Genomic DNA, 24,116 nt, shown 5'->3' with positions numbered 1-24,116 from the left:
CTCAGGAAAAGGTAGGCCTCATGTGAAGGGTAGGATCGAAGAGGATGGATTATAATCACTCAACAAATTTATATCAAAAGTCATGAGAGAAATTTTGAGTGATCAGAAGACATCAGATAGCTAGGAGCACACGTCTGGGACAGGTCCTACGGAAAAGGGGCTACCAGGCCTAATACCACCCACCTTTGAATTGTAAAAGTCCACATTTTAGGGAGGCACATACAATTTAAACTTTGCAGAGGATCTCATGTTTTGGATCATAGTACAAAGTTCAACAAATCTACATCTATGGTACAAATCTACATCTAAGTAGAATGCTGAGAGATCAGAAGGTACCCATTATCGAGGACCACACAAGACCAAGAGAAGGTCCTGAGGAAAGGGTAGACGCTGTGTGAAAGGTATCATGTGATGAAGGATTATAGATTGTTCAACAAGACACCATCAATGGTCATTAGAAAAATGTAAAGCGATCAGAAAGCACCTGGTATTGATGACCACGTATGTCCAAGCAAGATCCTCAGTAATAGGTAGGTCCCATACAAATAGGCCACCGAGCCTACCACCACCTTCCTTAGAGATCATCTTCAGTGTATGTAGTTGGAGCCTACTGTTTCCTGAGGATCTTCTTCTGGACATGTGTAGTCCTTGATCTCAGGTGCAATTTACTAATGACCATTGATGGTGACATGCTGAACAATCTACAGCAGGGGTCTCAAACTGGTGGCCCTCCAACTGTTGCGAAACAAGTCCCATGAGGCATTCCAAGGCTGACAGGTTACAAGCATGACTCCCACAGGCCGAGGCATGATGGGACTTGTAGTTTTGCAACAGCTGAAGGGCCACCAGTTTGAGACCCCTGATCTACAGTGATCGATCGCATGAGAGCCTCTTCAATTTGTGACTTGAATGTGCATCCTTGAAGTGGACTTAATGCCAAGGAACATATGGGATGAAAATCAGCAAGTAATGAATCTCTTGTCCCATGTTCTACTGAATAAAAGTCAAGAATGTCAGATGTTTGTCTTTTTTATGAAAAAAATTTAATTTGGAATATTTATATATAATATATATATATATATATATATATATATATATATATAGTGGTTTTGACTATATCAGAAATCATACCTTTTCCCCCCAATTTGGAGTGCAGATTGATGGGAGTAAAAAAACTCTACCTCATGACCATAACTATTTCCCAGAATCCTCCTTCCTCCCAATTCTATAATTGGCTCAATTACTCTCCTGTAAGTCTGTACCCAAGCTGGACTTCAGATTCCAGGCGGCCTGTTTAATGGAACACGGCATCCCCACCAACGACCTTGGCGTTAGTTCACCGGGCATTTAAACTTCAGCTTTGGTGTTGGATGTCAGGGATGAAATCTAAGCGCAATGATGTGCTTATAATAATGGCAGACCCATCCATCAGGCGCCCATTTTGAAAGATTTCAGCAGCTGCAGTGGAATAACTGATATCGCTGAAGGGTCTCCGGTTCAGTGCGGTGAAACACTCGCAACATGCAGGGCAGACGTGGAAGATATTGTTTTTCTTCTTTTTCCAACAACACGGGAATCTAAGCATAGCGAGAGCTGAAGATTTATGCTATATAATAATATACATACTGTATATATCCAGAACTATAATTATAGGTAATGGACGCCAGCAAAAATATGCTGCCGACAAACTGGCGTGCGCAAGATCGAAAAAGCAGTCGTTCAGGGAGAGATAGAAGACTGGAGAAGGGACCCTGACTGGGGGGGGGGGGGGAGGGGTAATGGCCTGTAGATGTACTATAATATTACAGTCAGGGAATTTTCTTCCTTGACTATTTAAAAGGGACATCACTACAAAAAGGTAAGAACGGCAGAGCATTCCAGAAACCTAACTTGCCGTATCCCACAATGCTGAGATTCCCTGCAGTAGTTTGTGTCTTTGCCCCTCCCACAATTCTGAGATTCCCCTGCAGTAGTTTGTGTCTCTGCCCCTCCCACAATTCTGAGATTCCCCTGCAGTAGTTTGTGTCTCTGCCCCTCCCACAATGGTGAGATTTCCTGCAGTAGTTTGTGTCTCTGCCCCTCCCACAATGCTGAGATTCCCTGCAGTAGTTTGTGTCTCTGCCCCTCCCACAATGGGGAGATTTCCCTGTAATGGTTTGTGTCTCTGCCCCTCCCACAATGGTGAGATTCCCCTGCAGTAGTTTGTGTCTCTGCCCCTCCCACAATTCTGAGATTCCCCTGCAGTAGTTTGTGTCTCTGCCCCTCCCACAATGGTGAGATTTCCTGCAGTAGTTTGTGTCTCTGCCCCTCCCACAATGCTGAGATTTCCCTGCAGTAGTTGTGTCTCTGCCCCTCCCACAATGGTGAGATTCCCCTGCAGTAGTTTGTGTCTCTGCCCCTCCCACAATGGTGAGATTCCCCTGCAGTCGTTTGTGTCTCTGCCCCTCCCACAATGGTGAGATTTCCCTGAAGTAGTTTGTGTCTCTGTCCCTCCCACAATGGTGAGATTTCCCTGCAGTAGTTTGTGTCTCTGCCCCTCCCACAATGGTGAGATTCCCCTGCAGTCGTTTGTGTCTCTGCCCCTCCCACAATGGTGAGATTCCCCTGCAGTCGTTTGTGTCTCTGCCCCTCCCACAATTCTGAGATTCCCTGCAGTAGTTTGTGTCTCTGCCCCTCCCACAATTAAAGCAGGAAAACTCATCTCACATAACAAGTAATCTTTAATTTATTTCAAAGGCTGCAGATAACAATAAAAGTTGTCACTGGTGTGTAAGTCACATGGTATCTAATTGAGGCTTTTTTTCCCAGCATCCTCTGCTCTCTGTATAACGTACAGTTCATTCATCATATCGGCCATCACATAAAATCTCACCCGTTTTGTAAATAATTTTTTTTATTATTATTATAGCACAACTGACCAGTGTATAAAAAAAATATAATGCTGAATTAAAAATGTATTAAATATAACGATTCAACATGTGTAGTGCAAAAAAAAAACAAAAAAACTTTAACACACAAGTGCAAAACGTAACAGGAAATAAATACTGAACAGAAACAACAGGGGGAGGTATAAAACAGTCCTGAGGAACACTGCCCCCTACTGGTCACCACTAGAAGTGAAACTGCCAGATAAATGGAGGAGGCCAGACACAGCCTCCAACTCAGAGAATGTGTATGGACCACTCCCGTGTATCACACTGTGTGACTCGGGGAGGCGCCTCCCACTTTCTGCAGGGCCCGTCGACTCAGGGAGGCTCCTCCCACTCTCCACAGGACCCGTCGACTCAGGGAAGCTCCTCCCACTCTCCGCAGAGCCCGTCGACTCAGGGAGGCCCCTCCCACTCTCCGCAGAGCCCGTTGACTCAAGGAGACTCTTTCCACTTTCCACGGGGCCCATTGACTCAAGGAGACTCTTCCCACTTGCCAGTGGGCCCGTCAACTCAAGGAGACTCTTCCCACTTGCCGTAGGGCCCGTCAACTCAGGGAGGCATCTCCCACTTCCCAAAGTGAACAATGGCTTGAGGAGGCCCCTCACATTTCCTGAAGGAAACACTGGCTCAACGAGGCTCCTCCCATTTACTGAAGGTAACACTGGTTGAACGAGGCTCCTCCGACTTCCTGAAGAGTAAACTGGCTCAAGGAGGCTCCTCCCATTTACTGAAGGGCACACTGGTTGAACGAGGCAACTCCTACTTCCTGAAGTGGAGGCAGGCTCTAGGAGGCTCCTCCTGGTTCTCGAAGGGCACACTTGCTTAAAGGCGCTTCCCTGACTGTCCAATGTGTTCTCTGGGTTTTTAGGGGTGTGGACAGCTTCACCAGATGTACTAGTAAACTTTTCTGGGTTTGGCACTACTGAAAAGTCCATCTCAGAGGACTTCAATGTCCCTTCTTGGTTGGCGACTGCTGCAGGATTTGGGTCTTCTGGATTTGCAGAGGTCTGCGATCCTTCGATGTTTGGCACAAATATTCCGGGAGACACAATGGGAGGAGGAGTGACCAGCCTAAAAAGCCCAAACATCTGAAAAACAAAAACAAAAAACACACCACAAAAAGTGATTAAGAAAAATGTCCTACCTGGGTCTGCCCTTTAGAAGAGGCACCAAAATTGTGGTAACAGGGAGATGAAATTTACCAACATGTGTCAGGATTGCCAATCTCCCTTCATCAGGGCTCAAATGCTCATTCTTCCTATAGGATTCTCCTCTGAAGACTCCCGGGGAGTGTTCTATAATTGTTGTAGACGTATGTTGAGGGAAGACTTCGCCCTGGATTTCTCTCCCTTTAGCATAAGTCTATCATGAACATTACAGAGCTTTCCCCATATGTCCTTAGAAGAGAGTCCTATAGGAGGCATGAGCATTTTCAACTGAGTACTGATGAAGAGAAGCTGCCCAGCCATAAAAAGCATTGGATGTTTTCATTTTTAGCCCTGACGAAAGGGAATTGTCAACCCCTGAAATGAATTATCCATTTGCATTTAAGTCCTGATAAGGGGATGGGGGGGGGGGGGGGGTTGTTGACCCCTGAAATGTAATGGTATTTTTCACTTGAACCCTGATAAGGGGGACTGTCACCCCCCAAAACACATTGGTTTTCATTTGAGCCCTGAAAAAGCGTGACTATCTAAAATTAAACTTACCGATACATTTTTGGGACAGTCCTTATGAAGGGGGGATTGCTGCCCCCTGAAACGTGTTGGTTATTTCCATTAGAGCGCTGATAAAGAGATTGTTGACCCCCAAAACACGTTGGTAAACTTCATTTGAGCTCTAATGAAGGGGATTAATAGCCCCCAACCTTTCACTGGTCAGCTTCTGAAACACATTGGTTGTGTGGAGGGAAGAGAGGAGAAGAGAAGGTTAGAGTTGAGAAAGAGGGGGAAGGTAGCTCAGGAGGGAGGAGGTGAAGGACAAGGAGGGTGTTCCCCGAGAGAGAAGATAGGGGTCTGATCTCTATGGGTAAACTAAGTGATAAATAAGGCTCTCCAAGGTAGCAGTAAAGCGTTATCAAAGAGGTAGTTAATGGACGACCCAGGGTTTCCAAAGGGGTTCAAACTTTTTGACCCAGTCTAGGAGAACTGCTTCTATTTTGGCGTGAATCATGGCTCTGGTAACTCTATTCTTGCCAGTTTTCTTTTCTACCGTCGTGAAGAGGGATTCTCCCCCCCCCCCCAACCCAACCCCAGAAACTTGTTGATAACCTTCATTTGAGTCCTAATTAAGGGACACTGCCAGCCCTGAAACACGTTGGTAATTTTTTTTATTTTCGTCCTGATGAAGGCGGACCGTTGGTTTCGAAACATGTTGCTCATTTTCATTTGAGCCACGACAGAGGATTGTGAGCCCCTGGTTGCCTTTTAACACATTTTGATCTGCAATAAATGACTAGGAACTCTTGAGATTGGTGCTCAATCTTTAAAAAGACCGGTTGTCAGGCCCAACCACCAAAAAACAAGTCTAAGTGCAGCGCCTCCCATCTACCCATTCAGGTACTGCTCATGCAGGGGGACACTTACATTGTAGGCCGTGGGAGACAGGTAGTTGTACACTCGATGTCCAGGGGGCTGCAACGGGTCGTTGTAGAAATATTCTCCACTGTTTACAGGGAACCCTAGATTAGGAGGGGGAAAAAAAAAAGGGGAGGATGATCAGAACCACCCAGACAGATGGATAGAAGGATGGTACAGACTGGTAGGCATGTTGGCAAAAGGTAGGTATGTCTACTTATGTTGTACCTTACAGTATATAAAACACAAACTACTACAGGAAATCTCCCCATTGTGGGAGGGGCAGAGACACAAACCATTGCAGGGAAATCTCATCATTGTAGGAGGGGCAGAGACACAAACTACTGCAGGAGAATCTCACTATTGTGGGAGGGGCAGAGACACAAACTTCTGCAGGAGAATCTCACTATTGTGGGAGGGGCAGAGACACAAACTACTGCAGGGAAATCTCCCCATTGTAGGAGGGGCAGAGACACAAACTACTGCAGGAGAATCTCACTATTGTGGGAGGGGCAGAGACACAAACTTCTGCAGGAGAATCTCACTATTGTGGGAGGGGCAGAGACACAAACTACTGCAGGGAAATCTCCCCATTGTGGGAGGGGCAGAGACACAAACTACTGCATAGAAATCTCAGCATTGTGGGAGGGGCAGAGACACAAACTACTGCAGGAGAATCTCACTATTGTGGGAGGGGCAGAGACACAAACTTCTGCAGGAAATCTCACCATTGTGGGAGGGGCAGAGACACAAACTACTGCAGGGAAATCTCCCCATTGTGGGAGGGGCAGAGACACAAACTACTGCAGGGAAATCTCACCATTGTGGGAGGGGCAGAGACACAAACTACTGCAGGGAAATCTCAGCATTGTGGGAGGGGCAGAGACACAAACTACTGCAGGGAAATCTCACCATTGTGGGAGGGGCAGAGACACAAACTACTGCAGGGAAATCTCACCATTGTGGGAGGGGCAGAGACACAAACTACTGCAGGGAAATCTCACCATTGTGGGAGGGGCAGAGACACAAACTACTGCAGGGGAATCTCAGCATTGTGGGAGGGGCAGAGACACAAACTACTGCAGGGAAATCTCCCCATTGTGGGAGGGGCAGAGACACAAACTACTGCATAGAAATCTCAGCATTGTGGGAGGGGCAGAGACACAAACTACTGCAGGAGAATCTCACTATTGTGGGAGGGGCAGAGACACAAACTTCTGCAGGAAATCTCCCCATTGTGGGAGGGGCAGAGACACAAACTACTGCAGGGAAATCTCACCATTGTGGGAGGGGCAGAGACACAAACTACTGCAGGGAAATCTCACCATTGTGGGAGGGGCAGAGACACAAACTACTGCAGGGAAATCTCACCATTGTGGGAGGAGCAGAGACACAAACTACTGCAGGGAAATCTCACCATTGTGGGAGGGGCAGAGACACAAACTACTGCATGGAAATCTGCCTATTGTGGGAGGGGCAGAGACACAAACTACTGCAGGAAAATCTCACCATTGTGGGAGGGGCAGAGACACAAACTACTGCAGGAAAATCTCACCATTGTGGGAGGGCCAGAGACACAAACTACTGCATGGAAATCTGCCCATTGTGGGAGGGGCAGAGACACAAACTACTGCAGGAAATCTCCCCATTGTGGAAGGGGCAGAGACACAAACCACTGCAGGGAATCTCACCATTGTGGGAGGGGCAGAGACACAAATTACTGCAGCAAATCTCACCAGTTGTATATTTTACCTTGTTCTCTTCGGATCTGCATTTGGAGGGTCTCTGTCTTCTGAAATGCAGCCACAGCAGCGTAGTAAGCCTCAAAAGAAGGGTGATACAGAATGCGGGGGTGATATGACATGGGGTAACCCGCCCCCACAAAGTGCCCTGTACAGCGAAGGAGAAAGTTTACAGACATTGGTCATTGCTTTTGTCTTCATACAATTCCTTCAGCAATACACAAGAGGAGACAGACGGACTCACCTACCTGGTACTGCACAGGTAGGTACACATCTGCCCCAGAGCCTCTGCGCTGTAGCATCTTCCACTGATCTCGCCTGCTCGTTTGAAGACCTGGGCAACAGAGCGTGGCCAATCAGCACACAGACAGGTGGATGAGACAGAAGAAGGCGCTGCGTTCCCACCCGCACATTGCAAGCCTCACCTGATACCCTCCCGGCTTTGCGACTCCTCCTCGTCCGAGTTGCTGTCGGAATCGGGCGGCTCTGAGAACATCTTCCTCTGTCAAGAGGCAACTTGCTGGTTGCCACCTGTGGCTGCAACAAACAGGAAAAATACCACACTATGGCCAGTACATCATCGTATTATACTAAATAATTGGTCTGGGTGAATGCTTGTAACATTGGACCAACACAACAAGCCCTCAATCTATGCAACAGATTCTTAAAACCCCCCAAAAAGAAAACATAAAAAAATAAATAAAAAAAAAAAAAAAAATTATCTTAATTAACAATTAAATCAAATTTTTCAAAAGTTCATGCAAGCATGCAATTGGGTTATACTGCCACCCACAGGAGTACTGGACACTAGCAAACAGAAAGATCATAAGCCAGCTCCCAGCACAACTTTTCAACCCACCATGCCTTAGTACTGCTTTGCCACAAAACTAAAGGGCATGAACATAAACATGGAGGAGTGGGACCTGTCCTACCTAATGCACTTCAAAAAAATGGATTTTACAACAAATACCAAAAAAGCCATTTTCTGCCTGAATTATTGAGGGACACAGGAATTCCGATACCGATGGTACATCCAAAGCGGTTTAACTGGAGGGGTTTGGTATATATTAAAAAAAAATAAAATGTATAATATATATATATATATATATAATATCACACACACACACACACCCCTTGACCTGACCAGGGGAACCACAGATCACAGCCCAGGAACCCGCCTGAAGGACCAATGCCCAAATCTGAATGGATGAGGTTGGCCCCCTGGTAAATAGGGAAACCCACAGATACTACCAAGAGAAGAGCACAGAGGACCAGACCAACGTTCCAGACCAGGTGGAAGCCACTGCCAATGGGTAATAACTCTACATGGAAAGGGAAACCCAAATCTGGGATGGCCAAATGCTGGTCAACCAAAACCCAACACTAACAGGTAGAACAGTAACAACTTACCAATAGGGGAGAATAACCCGCAGCCTGGTGTGGCATCTCAAAACAAAAAACACTAGAGGGAACCCCAAGACAAAAAACAAATGTCAAAAGGAATGAAAGAACATACAAGAAAAGACCAACCAGTCAACATAGAAAGGCCTAGTACTTACTATCTCCAACCCTTAGGAACCAGGGCTTTGACCAAAAAGGAGGTTGTCTAGCCAAGCAAAAAAAACTAGCAAGCGAAGTACATACTTGGTAAGGTTAAACAAAGTTGTAGGTTGATCCAGTTCTACATGGGCATGTTTGTCACCAGAGAACATACAGCATTAGTACAAGACAGGAGCCCACAGGAGTGAGAAGAAAGTCCAATAGACAACCCAAGAATTTGCCATCGAGGATGAAATCTCACGCAGTCAAATAACAGAGGACAAGGTGCAAGGAAGGCACTCCACAAGGCAAGGCAGACAGAAGAGTAGGCCAAGGAAACCATCAAATATCCAGGGAACGAGAATTAAAACATCCTCATGACACCCCTAGATGACTGGGTCCTGCAAACAAAAAGCTGCAGAATTTGCCGCAGAGAGGGGCAAGAATATAAACCGAAACCCAAGAACATTTACACAATTAAGGACATGATTAAGGAAGGAATCTGGGGAGGACCCTCCCCAAGGAGACTGCTAAATCATTCAAGGAGCTCCTTTTAAAGAGGTCCTCAAAACAAACACTGTCCCCCAATGTATAAGATAGCACTCTGAGGAACAACTGGTGTGCTCAAACAATGAGGGTCCAGGGCTTCGTACAAAAGGGGGACTGCTAGTGCTGGACCTGGTCTACCCTATAGATTAGGAATTCCTTCTTAAGTGTGGGAACCGTGAAGAGTGCCAAGTACTGCAAGAGGCTATGTAGGACTAGAAAAAGAAGACCTTTCTGAGGAAGGGCATGGAGGCCCATATGGGGCACAGCTCCACAACATAGGATAGAACAATGCTTGGGAGTAAAGAGTCCCAGGTTGGGAGGGACTCAGATGGGGTAAGTGTACAGCCTCATGAAAGAACACAGGGGAAATAAGGACAAGGGCTGGAGTAAGAGGTCCCAGGAAGGGAAGGACTAGTGTAGGGCCTCATGAAGTAACACCTCGGAAATAATGAGGAGAAACTGAAAGGGGCCCAGGAAGCAAAGGATTGGTCTTTGGGCTTCCTGTACCCAAATGCTGGAGAGGGAAGCTGTCCAAGGACCTATCAGGATACACAGCCGACCCCTTACTTAAAGTAGGGATTATTATGCCCCGTACACACGAGCGGACTTTTCGACATCCAAACTCCGACGGACTGAGTCCGGCGGACTATCCGATCGTGTGTGGGCTGCAACGGACTTTAGCAAAGCTAAAGTCTGACGGACTTTAGAAATGAAGCATGCTTTAAATTTTCCCGACGGAACTCCGCCGGACCCGGTCCCCTTTGAAAAATCCGCTCGTGTGTGTGCTACTCCGACGGACTAAAACCGACGCTAGGGCAGCTATTGGCTACTGTCTAGGAACTTCCTACGTCGAATCCAGTCGTACGTCATCACGTTCGACTCCGTCGGAGTTTGGTGTGATGGTGTGTGGTCAAGTCCGTTCGGTCGAAAAGTCCGCCAGAACTCCGTCGGAACTCCGGCGGAACTCCTTTGGAGGTCTGTCAGACTTAATTCCTCTCGTGTGTACGGGGCATTAGACCTCTGAGATCGAGCTCTCCAGGTTAACTGATTAGCAGGCTGGAGGCCTCAGACACCTGCTGACGACGTAGATGTAGGGGGGGAGTGATGAGATTCAACCAAATGCTCCCTAGAATGCCTGTGGGAGGCAGAAAACTGATCTGACCTCCCATGGCATTGCTGATGTCTAGCATGAGGGCCCAAATGACGACACCCCTTGAAGGCCAAATGCATTAAATGGTCTCTGGCTAGGTCATCAGTATCCCAGCTGCAGAGAGACTCCAGACATTTTCTCTACCCACTCTGTGTAATGGAATTCCACCCCAGCTTAGGAGAGATCTAGAGAGAAGGAACTTTCTCAGACATGGTTCCACAGACTAAGGTGACCATCAACCCAGGCTGGAGGGCAGAACTAGCCAGTTCAAAATAAGACTTGAGAATTGATTCCAATTGTCTTGCACTAAAATCCTTAAAAGTGAGCATGCCCTCCAACTGTCCAATGGTCTACTTATTAAAGGTGGCACACCGGTTGACCAAAAGTGGTAACAGTCCAACTGTTAAATTCCCTTGTAAATAAACACATGCGATGGGTCCTGGTGAGGCCCAATATGGCTAACGTATGCCACAAGTAGCGCATGCATGGACAAAAAAAGTCCTGTGTTGGCTTGGAGGTCTCCGAGGACCAGGTTGGAGATGCAGCCTCACCCAATGGAGTGGAAGATGGCTCCAAGAAGGAGGTCCTTATATGGACACAGGTTCTGTGTTCTATAATATAGGCAAAGGTTCCTTCAGAAGATACACTCCCTGGACCACTAACTAGGAGAATATGAGCTGGGCTCACCTGAGAAGGCAGGACTGTCCCCCGTGTCTCTCTGCACAGGAGCAGTAAGGACCTAGGCCCAAAGTGTGAGGCAAGACCTTAGTACTCACCCAGGGCCACAGTGCTGGTGAAGGTCAGACAGACCGGAGGTGACCAGGTCACTGTATGGGGGTAGTGATAATGGACTGGCATCCAACACATTGCTTGAAAGCAGGAGCAGCGACAGGGCGGCGCTTCCTCTAGGCCAGAGATCTCCAAAATTTCCAACCATAGGTCCAGTTTACCGTCCTTCAGACTTTTGGGGGGGGGGGGGCAGTCTTTGGACATTAGGTGTAGAAAAGTTCCTGACATCAGTGGGGAAAAAACAATCCCCCATCATTTGTTTCAGTGGGAGTAATTGTCGGCCAAGCATCTCAACATGTATGATGCGTGGCGCATGCGCAGTGGGCGCGGTTTGGTGTTGCAGCTGATTCCACGCTACAGGAAGTAATGTGGGTTGCTCATTTTGTCAGAACACCCCCCCCCCCCCCCCCGAACACAAGGCAAACATTTTAGGCGTGCTGGGTGGAGGAGGGGGTTATACTGGGGACTGGATGAGGTAGCAGTCTTCTGCAGGGGGCAGTATAACCCGACAGTCTGAATTCCTGCGTCCCTCAATGAACAAATACCAAAATGCTGAGGAAAGCTGAACACAGGGACAAGGACGACACCAAACCTACCGAAAAATCCATCGGAGGGCAACATAGACTGGAAGGATGATACCAATCAACATGCTGAGAGCACAACGCACAGTACAACTTCCCTACACCCGGCAACGCACAGTACAACTTCCCTACACCCGGCAATGCACAGTACCACCTCCCTACACCCAGCAACGTAGTGCAACACACAGTACAACTTCCCTACACCAAGTAATGCATAGTACAACTTCCCTACACCCAGTAATGTAGTGCAACGCACATTACAACCTCCCTACACCCAGCAACGTAGTGCAACGCACAGTACAACCTCCCTATACCCAGCAACGCACATTACAACCTCCCTACACCCAGCAATCTAGTACAACGCACAGTACAACCTCCCTACACCCAGCAATCTGGTACAACGCACAGTACAACCTCCCTATACCCAGCAACGCACAGTACAACCTCCCTACACCCAGCAATCTGGTACAACGCACAGTACAACCTCCCTACACCCAGCAATCTGGTACAACGCACAGTTCAACCTCCCTACACCCAGCAACGTAGTGCAACGCACAGTACAACCTCCCTACACCCAGCAATCTGGTACAACGCACAGTACAACCTCCCTACACCCAGAAATGCACAGTACAACCTCCCTACACCCAGCAATGTGGTACAACGCACAGTACAACCTCCCTACACCCAGAAATGCACAGTACAACCTCCCTACACCCAGCAATGTGGTACAACGCACAGTACAACCCCCCTACACCCAGCAACACACAGTACAACCTCTCTACACCCGGCAATGCACAGTACAACCTCCCTACACCCAGCAATGTGGTACAACGCACAGTACAACCTCCCTACACCCAGAAATGCACAGTACAACCTCCCTACACCCAGCAATGTGGTACAACGCACAGTACAACTTCCCTACACCCAGAAATGCACAGTACAACCACCCTACACCCAGCAATGTGGTACAACGCACAGTACAACCCCCCTACACCCAGCAACACACAGTACAACCTCTCTACACCCGGCAATGCACAGTACAACCTCCCTACACCCAGCAACGTGGTGCAACGCACAGTACAACCTCCCTACAACCAGAAACACACAGCACAACCTCCCTACACCCGGCACTGTGGTGCAACGCACAGTACAACCTCCCTACACCCGGCACTGTGGTGCAATGCACAGTACAACCTCCCTACACCCAGAAATGCACAGTACTACCTCCCTACACCCGGCAATGCACAGTACCACCTCCCTACACCCGGCAACGTAGTACAGCGCACAGTACAACTTCCCTACACCCAGCAACGTAGTGCAACGCACAGTACAACTTCCCTACACCCAGTAACGCATAGTACAACCTCCCTACACCCAGAAATGTGGTACAACGCACAGTACAACCTCCCTACACCCAGAAATGCACAGTACAACCTCCCTACACCCGGCACTGTGGTGCAACGCACAGTATAGCCTCCCTATACCCGGCAATGCACAGTACAACCACCCTACACGCGGCAGCGCACAGTACAACCACCCTACACGTGGCAGCGCACAGTACCACCTCCCTACACGCGGCATTGTGGTGCAACGCACAGTACAACCTCCCTACACCCAGAAATGCACAGTACAACCTCCCTACACCCAGCAACGTAGTGCAACACACAGTACAAATTCCCTACACCGAGCAATGCACAGTACAACCTCCCTACACCCAGAAATACACAGTACAACCTCCCTACACCCGGCAACGCACAGTACCACCTCCCTACACCCGGCAACACACAGTACCACCTCCCTACACCCGTCACTGTGGTGCAACGCACAGTATAGCCTCCCTACAGCCAGCAACGTACTGCAACGCACAGTACAACTTCCCTACACCCAGCAACGTAGTGCAACACACAGTACAACCTCCCTACACCCAACAATGCACAGGGCAACCTCCCTACACCCAGCAATGCACAGGGCAACCTCCCTACACCCAGCAATGCACAGGGCAACCTCCCTACACCCAGCAATGCACAGGGCAACCTCCCTACACCCAGCAATGCACAGGGCAACCTCCCTACACCCAGCAATGCACAGTACACAGCAATGTGGTACAACGCACAGTACAACCACCCTACACCCAGCAACACACAGTACAACCTCCCAACACTGTGGTGCAACGCACAGTACAACCTCCCTACACCCAGAAATGCACAGTACAACCTCCCTACACCCGGCACTGTGGTGCAACGCACAGTATAGCCTCCCTATACCCGGCAATGCACAGTACAACCTCCCTACACGCGGCAGCGCACAGTACAACCTCCCTACACGCGGCAGCGCACAGTACCACCTCCCTACACGCGGCAGCGCACAGTACCACCTCCCTACACGCGGCAGCGCACAGTACCACCTCCCTACACGCGGCAGCGCACAGTACCACCTCCCTACACGCGGCAGCGCACAGTACCACCTCCCTACACGCGGCAGCGCACAGTACAACCTCCCTACACCCAGCAACGTAGTGCAACACACAGTACAAATTCCCTACACCGAGCAATGCACAGTACAACCTCCCTACACCCAGAAATGCACAGTACAACCTCCCTACACCCGGCAACGCACAGTACAACCTCCCTACACCCGGCAACGCACAGTACCACCTCCCTACACCCGTCACTGTGGTGCAACGCACAGTATAGCCTCCCTACACCCAGCAACGTACTGCAACGCACAGTACAACTTCCCTACACCCAGCAACGTAGTGCAACACACAGTACAACCTCCCTACACCCAACAATGCACAGGGCAACCTCCCTACACCCAGCAATGCACAGGACAACCTTCCTACACCCAGCAATGCACAGGGCAACCTCCCTACACCCAGCAATGCACAGGGCAACCTCCCTACACCCAGCAATGCACAGTACACAGCAATGTGGTACAACGCACAGTACAACCACCCTACACCCAGCAACACACAGTACAACCTCCCAACACTGTGGTGCAATGCACAGTATAGCCTCCCGACACCCAGCAATGTAGTGAAACGCACAGTACAACCACCCTACACCCAGCAACACACAGTACAACCTCCCTACACCTGGCACTGTGGTGCAATGCACAGTATAGCCTCCCTACACCCAGCAAGGCACAGTACTTCCCTACACCCAGCAATGCACAGTACAACCTCCCTACACCCGGCAATGCACAGTAAACATTTCCTACACCCGGCAATGCACAGTACAACCTCCCTACACCCGGCAATGTGGTGCAACGCACAGTACAACCTCCCTACACCCGGCAATGCACAGGACAACTTTCCTACACCCGGCAATACACAGGACAACCTCCCTACACCCGGCAACGTAGTGCAACGCACAGTACAACTTCCCTACACCCAGTAACATAGTGCAACACACAGTACAACTTCCTTACACCCAGCAATGTGGTACAACGCACAGTACAACCTCCCTACACCCAGAAATGCACAGTACAACCTCCCTACACCAGTTAATGCACAGTATAGCCTCCCTACACCCAGCAACGTAGTGCAACGCACAGTATAACTTCCCTACACCCAGCAACGTAGTGCAACACACAGTACAACTTCCCTACACCCAACAATGCACAGTACAACCTCCCTACACCCAACAATGCACAGTACACAGCAATGTGGTACAATGCACAGTACAACCACCCTACACCCAGCAACACACAGTACAACCTCCCGACACTGTGGTGCAACGCACAGTATAGCCTCCCTACACCCAGCAACGTAGTGCAACGCACAGTACAATTTCCCTGCACCTAGCAATGCACAGTACAACCTCCCTACACCCAGCAATGTGGTACAACGCACAGTACAACCACCTTACACCCAGCAACGCACAGTACAACCTCCCTACACCTGGCACTGTGGTGCAACGCACAGTATAGCCTCCCTACACCCAGCAACGCACAGTACAACTTCCCTACACCCAGCAACGCACAGTACAACTTCCCTACACCCGGCAATGCACAGTACAACCTCCCTACACCCGGCAAGGTGGTGCAACGCCCAGTACAACCTCCCTACACCCGGCAATGCACAGGACAACCTCCCTACACCCAGCAATGCACAGTGCAACCTCCCTTCACCCGGCAATATGGTGTAACGCACAGTACAACCTCCCTACACCCAGAAATGCATAGTACAACCTCCCTACACCCAGCAATGTGGTGCAACGCACAGTACAACCTCCCTACACCCGGCAACGCACAACACAACCTCCCTACACACAGCAATGTGGTGCAACGCACAGTACAACCTCCCTACACCCGGCAACGCACAACACAACCTCCCTACACCCAGCAACGCACATTACCACCTCCATACACCTGCCACTGTGGTGCAACGCACAGTATAGCCTCCTTACACTGGGTGTAGGGAGGCTATACCCAGAAATGCACAGTACAACCTCGCTACAGCCTACAATGCACAGTACAACCTCCCTACAGCCAGCACTGTGGTGAAATGCACAGTACAACTTCCATTAACCTAGCACTCTGGTATCACGCAAAGTCAAACCTCCCTACACCCAGTAATGAGATGCAATGCACAGTGCACCCTCCCCCTGCTGTAGCTCCATGCACAGTATAATATCAGCACAGACCAGGAATATCTTTTTTTCAGGCGCCAGGAAGAAGTCACGTGTCTCTCCCGCACTAAAGTTACACTTTACCTATCTAATTCTCCTGGATTTACTCCCCCTGCAGTTTCACCCATCCGCCACTAGAGGCCACTAAGCGCTTTCTCCCCTCTATACAAGTACAGCGCCTTCTGTCTACAGAGGTGACACACTACCATCTTGTGTCCGTTTATCGGTATTACAACCAAATATTTATTTCTGTGGATTGCTCAGCTCTGCATTCAACAACTATCATGAGCTCAGAGGACCCCAAACCTTAAAGAGGACCCCGAACTTTACAGAGGACCCCAAACCTTACAGAGGACCCCGGACTTTACAAAATACCCCAAACCTTACAGAGGCCCCCGAACTTTACAGAGGATCCCGAACCTTACAGAGGATCTCAAATTTTACAGAGGACCCCAAACCTTAAAGAGGACCCCAAACTTTACAGAGGACCCCAAACCTTACAGAGGATCTCAAATTTTGCAGAGGACCCCAAACCTTAAAGAGGACCCCCAACTTTACAGAGGATCCGAACCTTACAGAGGATCTCAAATTTTACAGAGGACCCCAAACCTTAAAGGGGACCCCGAACTTTACAGAGGACCCCAAACCTTACAGAGGACCCAAAACCTTACAGAGGACCCCGAACCTTAGAGAGGACCCTGAACTTTACAGAGGACCCCAAATTTTACAAAGGACCCAAACTTTACAGAGGACCCCAAACCTTACAGAGGACCCCGAACTTTACAAAGGACCTCAAACCTTACAGAGGACCCCAAACTTTACAGAGGACCCCAAACATTACAGTGGATTCCGAACCTTACAGAGGATCCCGAATTTTACAGAGGACCCCAAACCTTAAAGAGGACCCTGAACTTTACAGAGGACCCCAAACCTTACAGAGGACCCCAAACTTTACAGAGGACCCCAAACATTACAGTGGATTCCGAACCTTACAGAGGATTATGAATTTTACAGAGGACCCCAAACCTTAAAGAGGACCCCGAACTTTACAGAGGACCCCAAACCTTACAGAGAAACCCGAACCCTACAGAGGACCCAGGGGTGGACTCACCATTCGGGCACTTGGGCACTGCCCGAGGGCCCCATGCCACTAAGGGGCCCCATCAGGGTTGCCAGCCTCAATAAAACCAGGGACAGTATTTTTTTTGTAAATCCAAGATTATAGCTGCCCCGCCTCTCCAGTACCTTTTCAGTGTGTGTATGTGTATTCTGTGTCTGTGTGTGTGTATACTGTATGTGTATGTGTATATACTGTGTGGCCCCATAATCTATTGCCTGGGGGCCTCATAGTCTCCTATTGCCCGGTGGCCCCATAATCTCCTATTGCCCGGGGGCCCCATGAGTTGTCAGTCCACCCCTGAGAGGACCCAAAACCTTACAGAGGACCTCGAACCTTACAGAGGATCCCAAATTTTACAGAGGACCCCAAACCTTAAAGAGGACCCCAAACTTTACAGAGGACCCCAAACCTTACAGAGGAACCCAAAACCTTACAGAGGATCCCGAACCTTAGAGAGGACCCTGAACTTTACAGAGGACCCCAAATTTTACAAAGGACCCAAACTTTACAGAGGACCCCGAACTTTACAAAGGACCCCAAACCTTACAGAGGACCCCAAAATTTACAGAGGAACCCAAACATTACAGTGGATCCCAAACCTTACAGAGGATCCCGAATTTTACAGAGGACCCCAAACCTTAAAGAGGACCCCGAACTTTACAGAGGACCCAAAACCTTACAGAGGATCCCGAACCCTACAGAGAACCCAAAACCTTACAGAGGATCCCGAACCTTAGAGAGGACCCTGAACTTTACAGAGGACCCCAAATTTTACAAAGGACCCAAACTTTACAGAGGACCCCGAACTTTACAAAGGACCCCAAACCTTACAGAGGACCCCAAAATTTACAGAGGAACCCAAACATTACAGTGGATCCCAAACCTTACAGAGGATCCCGAATTTTACAGAGGACCCCAAACCTTAAAGAGGACCCCGAACTTTACAGAGGACCCAAAACCTTACAGAGGATCCCGAACCCTACAGAGAACCCAAAACCTTACAGAGGATCCCGAACCTTAGAGAGGACCCTGAACTTTACAGAGGACTCCAAATTTTACAAATAACTCCAAACTTTACAAAGGACCCCAAACCTTACAGAGGACCATGAACTTTACAGAGGACTCCAAACTTTACAGAGGACCCCAAACTTTACTGTACGAGAGTCACGTGTTAAATTTTACAGATATGTGCAGCCGGAAAAAAAAATGTTTTAAAAATCAAATTGATATAAAGTGTTTTATTTGGGATTTTCTGTAATCGGCGATTAGAATATTATATTAGATAAGTCATTCCAAATAAGATTGAGCTCATCTGAAGTTTCCCCTAATATGGGACTCCTCATTACATCAGAATCCCCCATCAAAGTCCCCCTTACATCAGAGTCTTCTCTTACGTGAGAGTCCCCATCAGTCCCCCTCTCCCACTCCTTGCATCAGAATCCCCATCAGAGTTCTCCCCCACATGAGGGTCTCTATAAGATTTCAGTCTGACATCAGAGGGCTAGATTATTTGGTCTACAGGCTGAGGTTGGAGACCCCTGATTTAGGTAATTTGGTATTCTTTTATATTTTGTAGTAGAGTTGGTCTAGTAGGGCATACAATTTTTTTTCACATGTACAGTGGTGTGAAAAAGTGTTTGCCCCCTTCCTCATTTCCTGTTCCTTTGCATGTTTGTCACACTTAAGTGTTTCGGAACATCAAACCAATTTAAACAATAGTCAAGGACAACACAAGTAAACACAAAATGCAATTTGTAAATGAAGGTGTTTATTATTAAAGGTGAAAAAAAATCCAAACCATCATGGCCCTGTGTGAAAAAGTGATTGCCCCCCTTGTTAAAACATACTATAACTGTGGTTGTCCACACCTGAGTTCAATTTCTCTAGCCACACCCAGGCCTGATTATTGCCACACCTCTTCACAATCAAGGCATCACTTAAATAGGAGCTGCTTGACACAGTAAGGTCCACCAGAAGATCCTTAAAAGCTACACATCATGCCGAGACCCAAGTCGAGCCAAGTTTCGACGCCTCTCCCCTCCCCTACATTTCTGCATAATGATGCATTGTGTGACGTTCACACATACACGCCCCTACCTCGTAGACGTGTGCTCTCCATAATCACTCCCATATCCAGTCATGTGATATACACACTGAGAGATTGGTGGAGCCTTTTCCTGTTACACTGCACGTCATGACGTTTTTTGTCACCTGATCGGAACTCTAAGCAATAGAATAGCACGCAATAATAGTTACTATGGTTACGTATATACACTTCTCGGCTGCATACCGCTAGTAAAACAAGTAAGAAATATCCAACCTGCACAATGACTGATTCCTATTAGACATCACTACTTTGACCTCCACAGTTTTACTCATGACATAATACAAACGCGAACCAGTCCTTTCAGGTGATGGTATGATACAGTCTATATAGAATTAACATTACATGTCTGATCTCCTTATACCAGTGCTAGATGAGTTTTTGTATATGTTCTATATGTGTATTGAACTTCCCTGGACTTATACGTTTGAGGAGGCCTGGATTAATGTAACTGATTTCATTCATGAGCATGGTGGCTTATATCCACTCTGTATTGTTACTAAATCTAATTTAACAGCTCGTATGAGTATGAATATTGGACGTCACTTGTATTTGTTTATTCTGTTTGAACATACTTATCTTGATTTGATTAAATTGTTCATTGTATTTGTAAGAGGTTGTCCGAGACAGGATTCTCCGCCCCTTGGTAGGCGGAACCTTTTTCTGACTCCTTATATATTTGTTAGCAATGTGGTGGGCCCCAACATGCCCCTGTCGAAGACATATGTGTCGAAACGCGTTGGGCTAGCTGTTGGCACCCTACATTGCTTTTAATTTCATTGTACTCTATTTTTGTGATCACAAAGTCATTAATAACCTTTTGACTTTAATAAATTACCATTTTTTATACCGTTTGACCCGCACCATGTGGAGCCCTTTTTTCTTTTCCTTTTTTTCCGTCTCTTTGGTCTAAACCCCCAAATATCCTCCTCCCCATTCGGGGGAGATTGGAGTATCAGTGCAACGGGCCGCGTCTGAGCTGGACTACAAACAACCTTGACGTTCCATCTGAGAAATATATCATCGGGCATACAGCCGTTTGGAGTTCCTTCATCAGCTCAACAGACCTCCCTCCTTATACTCCTTGGTCCCAGATTGTGACCTCAAGCCTTTTCAGACTCAACTGTCATACGACTGTGTGAGTCCAACAGAGTTGGTAAGAAGTATTTATCTACTTTCCCTGATGTTTACAGTCAAGCAGATTTACATGAATACATTCGCCTAGTGTGATTCCTCCCTCTTCTGTGACGGTTCGGTTACCCCCGTGCCAGCTACATTGTGGAATGTGTGCCCAATTTTGGACTTTTTCTCTTTAGGCATCTATATCATTTATATGATTTCTGTTATATGATTATCCTTATAATTTATGTTGACTATATCTATTACCATTGAAGCGCTACACTATTTTTATTACTTTATTTAAGTGATGCCTTGATTGTGAACAGGTGTGGCAATAATCAGGCCTGGGTGTGGCTAGAGAAATTGAACTCAGGTGTGGACAACCACAGTTATAGTATGTTTTAACAAGGGGGGCAATCACTTTTTCACACAGGGCCATGATGGTTTGGATTTTTTTTCACCTTTAATAATAAACACCTTCATTTACAAATTGCATTTTGTGTTTACTTGTGTTGTCCTTGACTATTGTTTAAATTGGTTTGATGTTCCGAAACACTTAAGTGTGACAAACATGCAAAGGAACAGGAAATGAGGAAGGGGGCAAACACTTTTTCACACCACTGTATAAGAATGTTCCGATTATCCATATCTGAAACATTTTGAAGATCTGGAAGGTCTCGTATTTTGGACGGTATTGGTTGGGATTGTGGCCACAAGTTTGGTCTTCACTTCTCATATATCTGGGGAATTGGTTGTAGGTTGTTGGTTGGTCAGAAGATGACTGTCTATGGGAAATGTATTTCTACCTGTATTGGGGAAAGGGGCGCCATTGCTCAACATCATCCCAACTGGTGAGAAAAGCCATGGTGGTCCCCAGAGGTGTGAATCCCAAATAAAACACGGAGGGGTATCTTATCGGCCAGCCCGGAAGGATCCTTATCACCCAGATCTGGTTGGCCATGGATGGATCGTGTACTGTAGACCTTCAAGTCTACGAGTCTTCCGTCTACAAAACTGAAACAGTCACAGATTTTCCTCATTGGATCCAGGATAGTTTTGTATGAAGCTGCTTGTGGGAAACTTTCTGCCCCCATTGTTCCTCCACTATGGTCAGAGATGAGCAGCTCTGCCTGGGTTGGGTTCACAGTTTTGCCAATCTTGTTCAAAGATTGCAAACTTTTCAAGGAACGCCATTGAAGTCCATGAAAGCCAAATCTTGGTTCAGTTCCAGCCATTTGTTGGGGCCAATAGGGATGCTATGGTCAGACAAAGGACACGAGAAGCACTGCACAGGCACATGGGAAGACGGCTATTCTATTTTTTAGATTCTATTGTGTTTTAATCTATTTTATTATATTGTGTTTTATTCTATAATTTTCTATTCTATTGTTTTATATTATTCTTTTTTTGTAATCAATTCTGTTGTATTCTCTTCTATTATATTGTGTTTTATTCTATTATTTTATTTTCTATTCTATTTTATTATCTTCTATTCTATTCCTTTCTATTCTATGCTATTATTTTCCATTCTATTCTGTGTTGTTCTGTTCTATTTGGCAGCCTAAATAGGAATCATCATTTTATTTCACTTTTATACCTTACTGTATTTGTTGCAATCTTTTTCCATTTTGAATTCTAAATCGATTTCTAATTCGAATGAAATTTCAAATAATTTGTTTTGTTATAATTTTTTTCAGATTTCTTCACATTCATTACTATTGTGATTCGGGAATTAAGATACATCCAAACAATAAAAAATTCAGTGCGAATTTTGATTTGTAAGGAAATGAGTTGCACATGTTGAATCAGGAGCCTTGCACCCTGGGGGGTTTGGGGGATCAAGAGACCTTGATCCCCCAAACACAGCACCACTGCATCTAAAATTAAAAAAGATCTGGAGATCCGCCTTATCAGCAGTGACAACATTGCATTAGGCAAGATGGAGTGCATATTACAAGAGGTCCAGCTGATTAGGGAAAATACTCCATATTAACATCAAACATTATATTGACATGCTCTTGTTGTCCTCATTTTATGCAGCATTACACTCCCAACATGTTTCGCCCAAGGTGGTTTCCTCAGGTGGAATAACCGTTGGTACTTTAGAACCCGTAGTTTATCATTCATCTATTAATAAAGCCTCAAAATTGTGTAAATCAGGCATTCTTTTGCGACCACGGGTGGTACGACTGCACTAAAACAGTGTTTTGTTTTTTTAAAGGAAACCACAAGAGGGGGCCAATTTATTTCACTTTTATAAATTACTGTATTTATTGCAATCTGTTTCCATTTTGAATTTTAAATCAATTTCTAATCCAAATTCAATTTCAAAGAATTTGTTTTGTTATAATTTATTTCAGATTTGTTCACATTCATTACTATTGTGATTCGGGAATTCAGATACATCCGAACAATAAAAAATTCAGTGCGAATTTTGAATTTTGTAAGGAAATGAGTCAAATCAGGAACCTTGCACCCTGAGGGGTTTGGGGGATCATGAGACATTCTCTCTTCGGAGGAGAATCACAGCACCCTTGTACATTGTTTTCAGGGTTTTCGTACATTTTCGGGCAGAAGAGTCTTCCCTACTCGAGGGCTTATACAAATGATTGACATCCACAGCGTTAAAAAGTAGTTAATACATCCTGTTTTGCGTTGGCTGAATCTTTTAATACCTAGAAAAATCCAGCGGGATGTCTCATTGAGAGAACTGGCTTTTTATTGTCAATCATCAAGGATTATCCTAATAAGTGATGGCGCTTTTGGAATGACAAAGCAGAAACATAGGGACCTTAGATACTAAACAATAAGGATCAATTTAGGTATCCAAATATTGAAAGTTCTTAAATGAGTTCTATTAAATCTACCTTTACTCAGTTAGCATTCCTCCAAAGGCTGCTTGTGCATTGAGAAATTTTTGCCTCTTAGCCCTTGTACACACGGTCGGAGAATCTGTCGGAATGAGTCTTATCGGACCGTGTCGTCAGATAATCCGACTGTGTGTGGTATGCATCGGACTGATTCCGTCCGAATCTCTCGTCCGACCCAATTTTCCAACATGTTGGAAATATAACCCGACCAACTGGGCCGGACGGACCTAATCCGATCATGTGTAGAGCATTTTCATCGGACCAAGTGCCACGCATGCTCAGATCAAATTCCTACATCAAAGCTATTGGCTACTAGCCTGAATGTAGTCCCATTGTAACGAAATTACGTCATCACGTTCTGAAAGATCAGATTTTTCGCCAACTTGGCCCGACCGTGTGTATGCAACAGTTTCGGA

General features: G+C 46.8%; 1 protein-coding gene across 1 annotated transcript; it reads right to left on the bottom strand.

The window, feature by feature from the left end:
• Positions 1 to 2,743: 2,743 nt before the first annotated feature.
• SAP25 (Sin3A associated protein 25) lies at positions 2,744 to 16,546 on the bottom strand. The gene is made up of 6 exons (XM_077473853.1): positions 16,503 to 16,546; positions 7,674 to 7,785; positions 7,497 to 7,582; positions 7,259 to 7,396; positions 5,516 to 5,610; positions 2,744 to 4,018 (listed from the first exon to the last, which is right to left on the bottom strand). The coding sequence occupies exons 2-6, from the start codon at positions 7,742 to 7,744 to the stop codon at positions 3,098 to 3,100; spliced, it is 1,311 nt and encodes a 436-aa protein (XP_077329979.1). The 5' UTR covers positions 7,745 to 7,785; positions 16,503 to 16,546; the 3' UTR covers positions 2,744 to 3,097.
• Positions 16,547 to 24,116: the final 7,570 nt, after the last annotated feature.

This window comes from Lithobates pipiens, unplaced genomic scaffold (assembly GCF_037356315.1).
Source record: "Lithobates pipiens isolate NorthernLeopardFrog02 unplaced genomic scaffold, aLitPip1_a1.2 Scaffold_8, whole genome shotgun sequence".
Classification (NCBI taxonomy): Eukaryota; Metazoa; Chordata; class Amphibia; order Anura; family Ranidae; genus Lithobates; species Lithobates pipiens.
The sequence above is the reverse complement of the archived record's forward strand: the minus strand, read 5'-3'. Positions and strand labels throughout refer to the sequence as shown.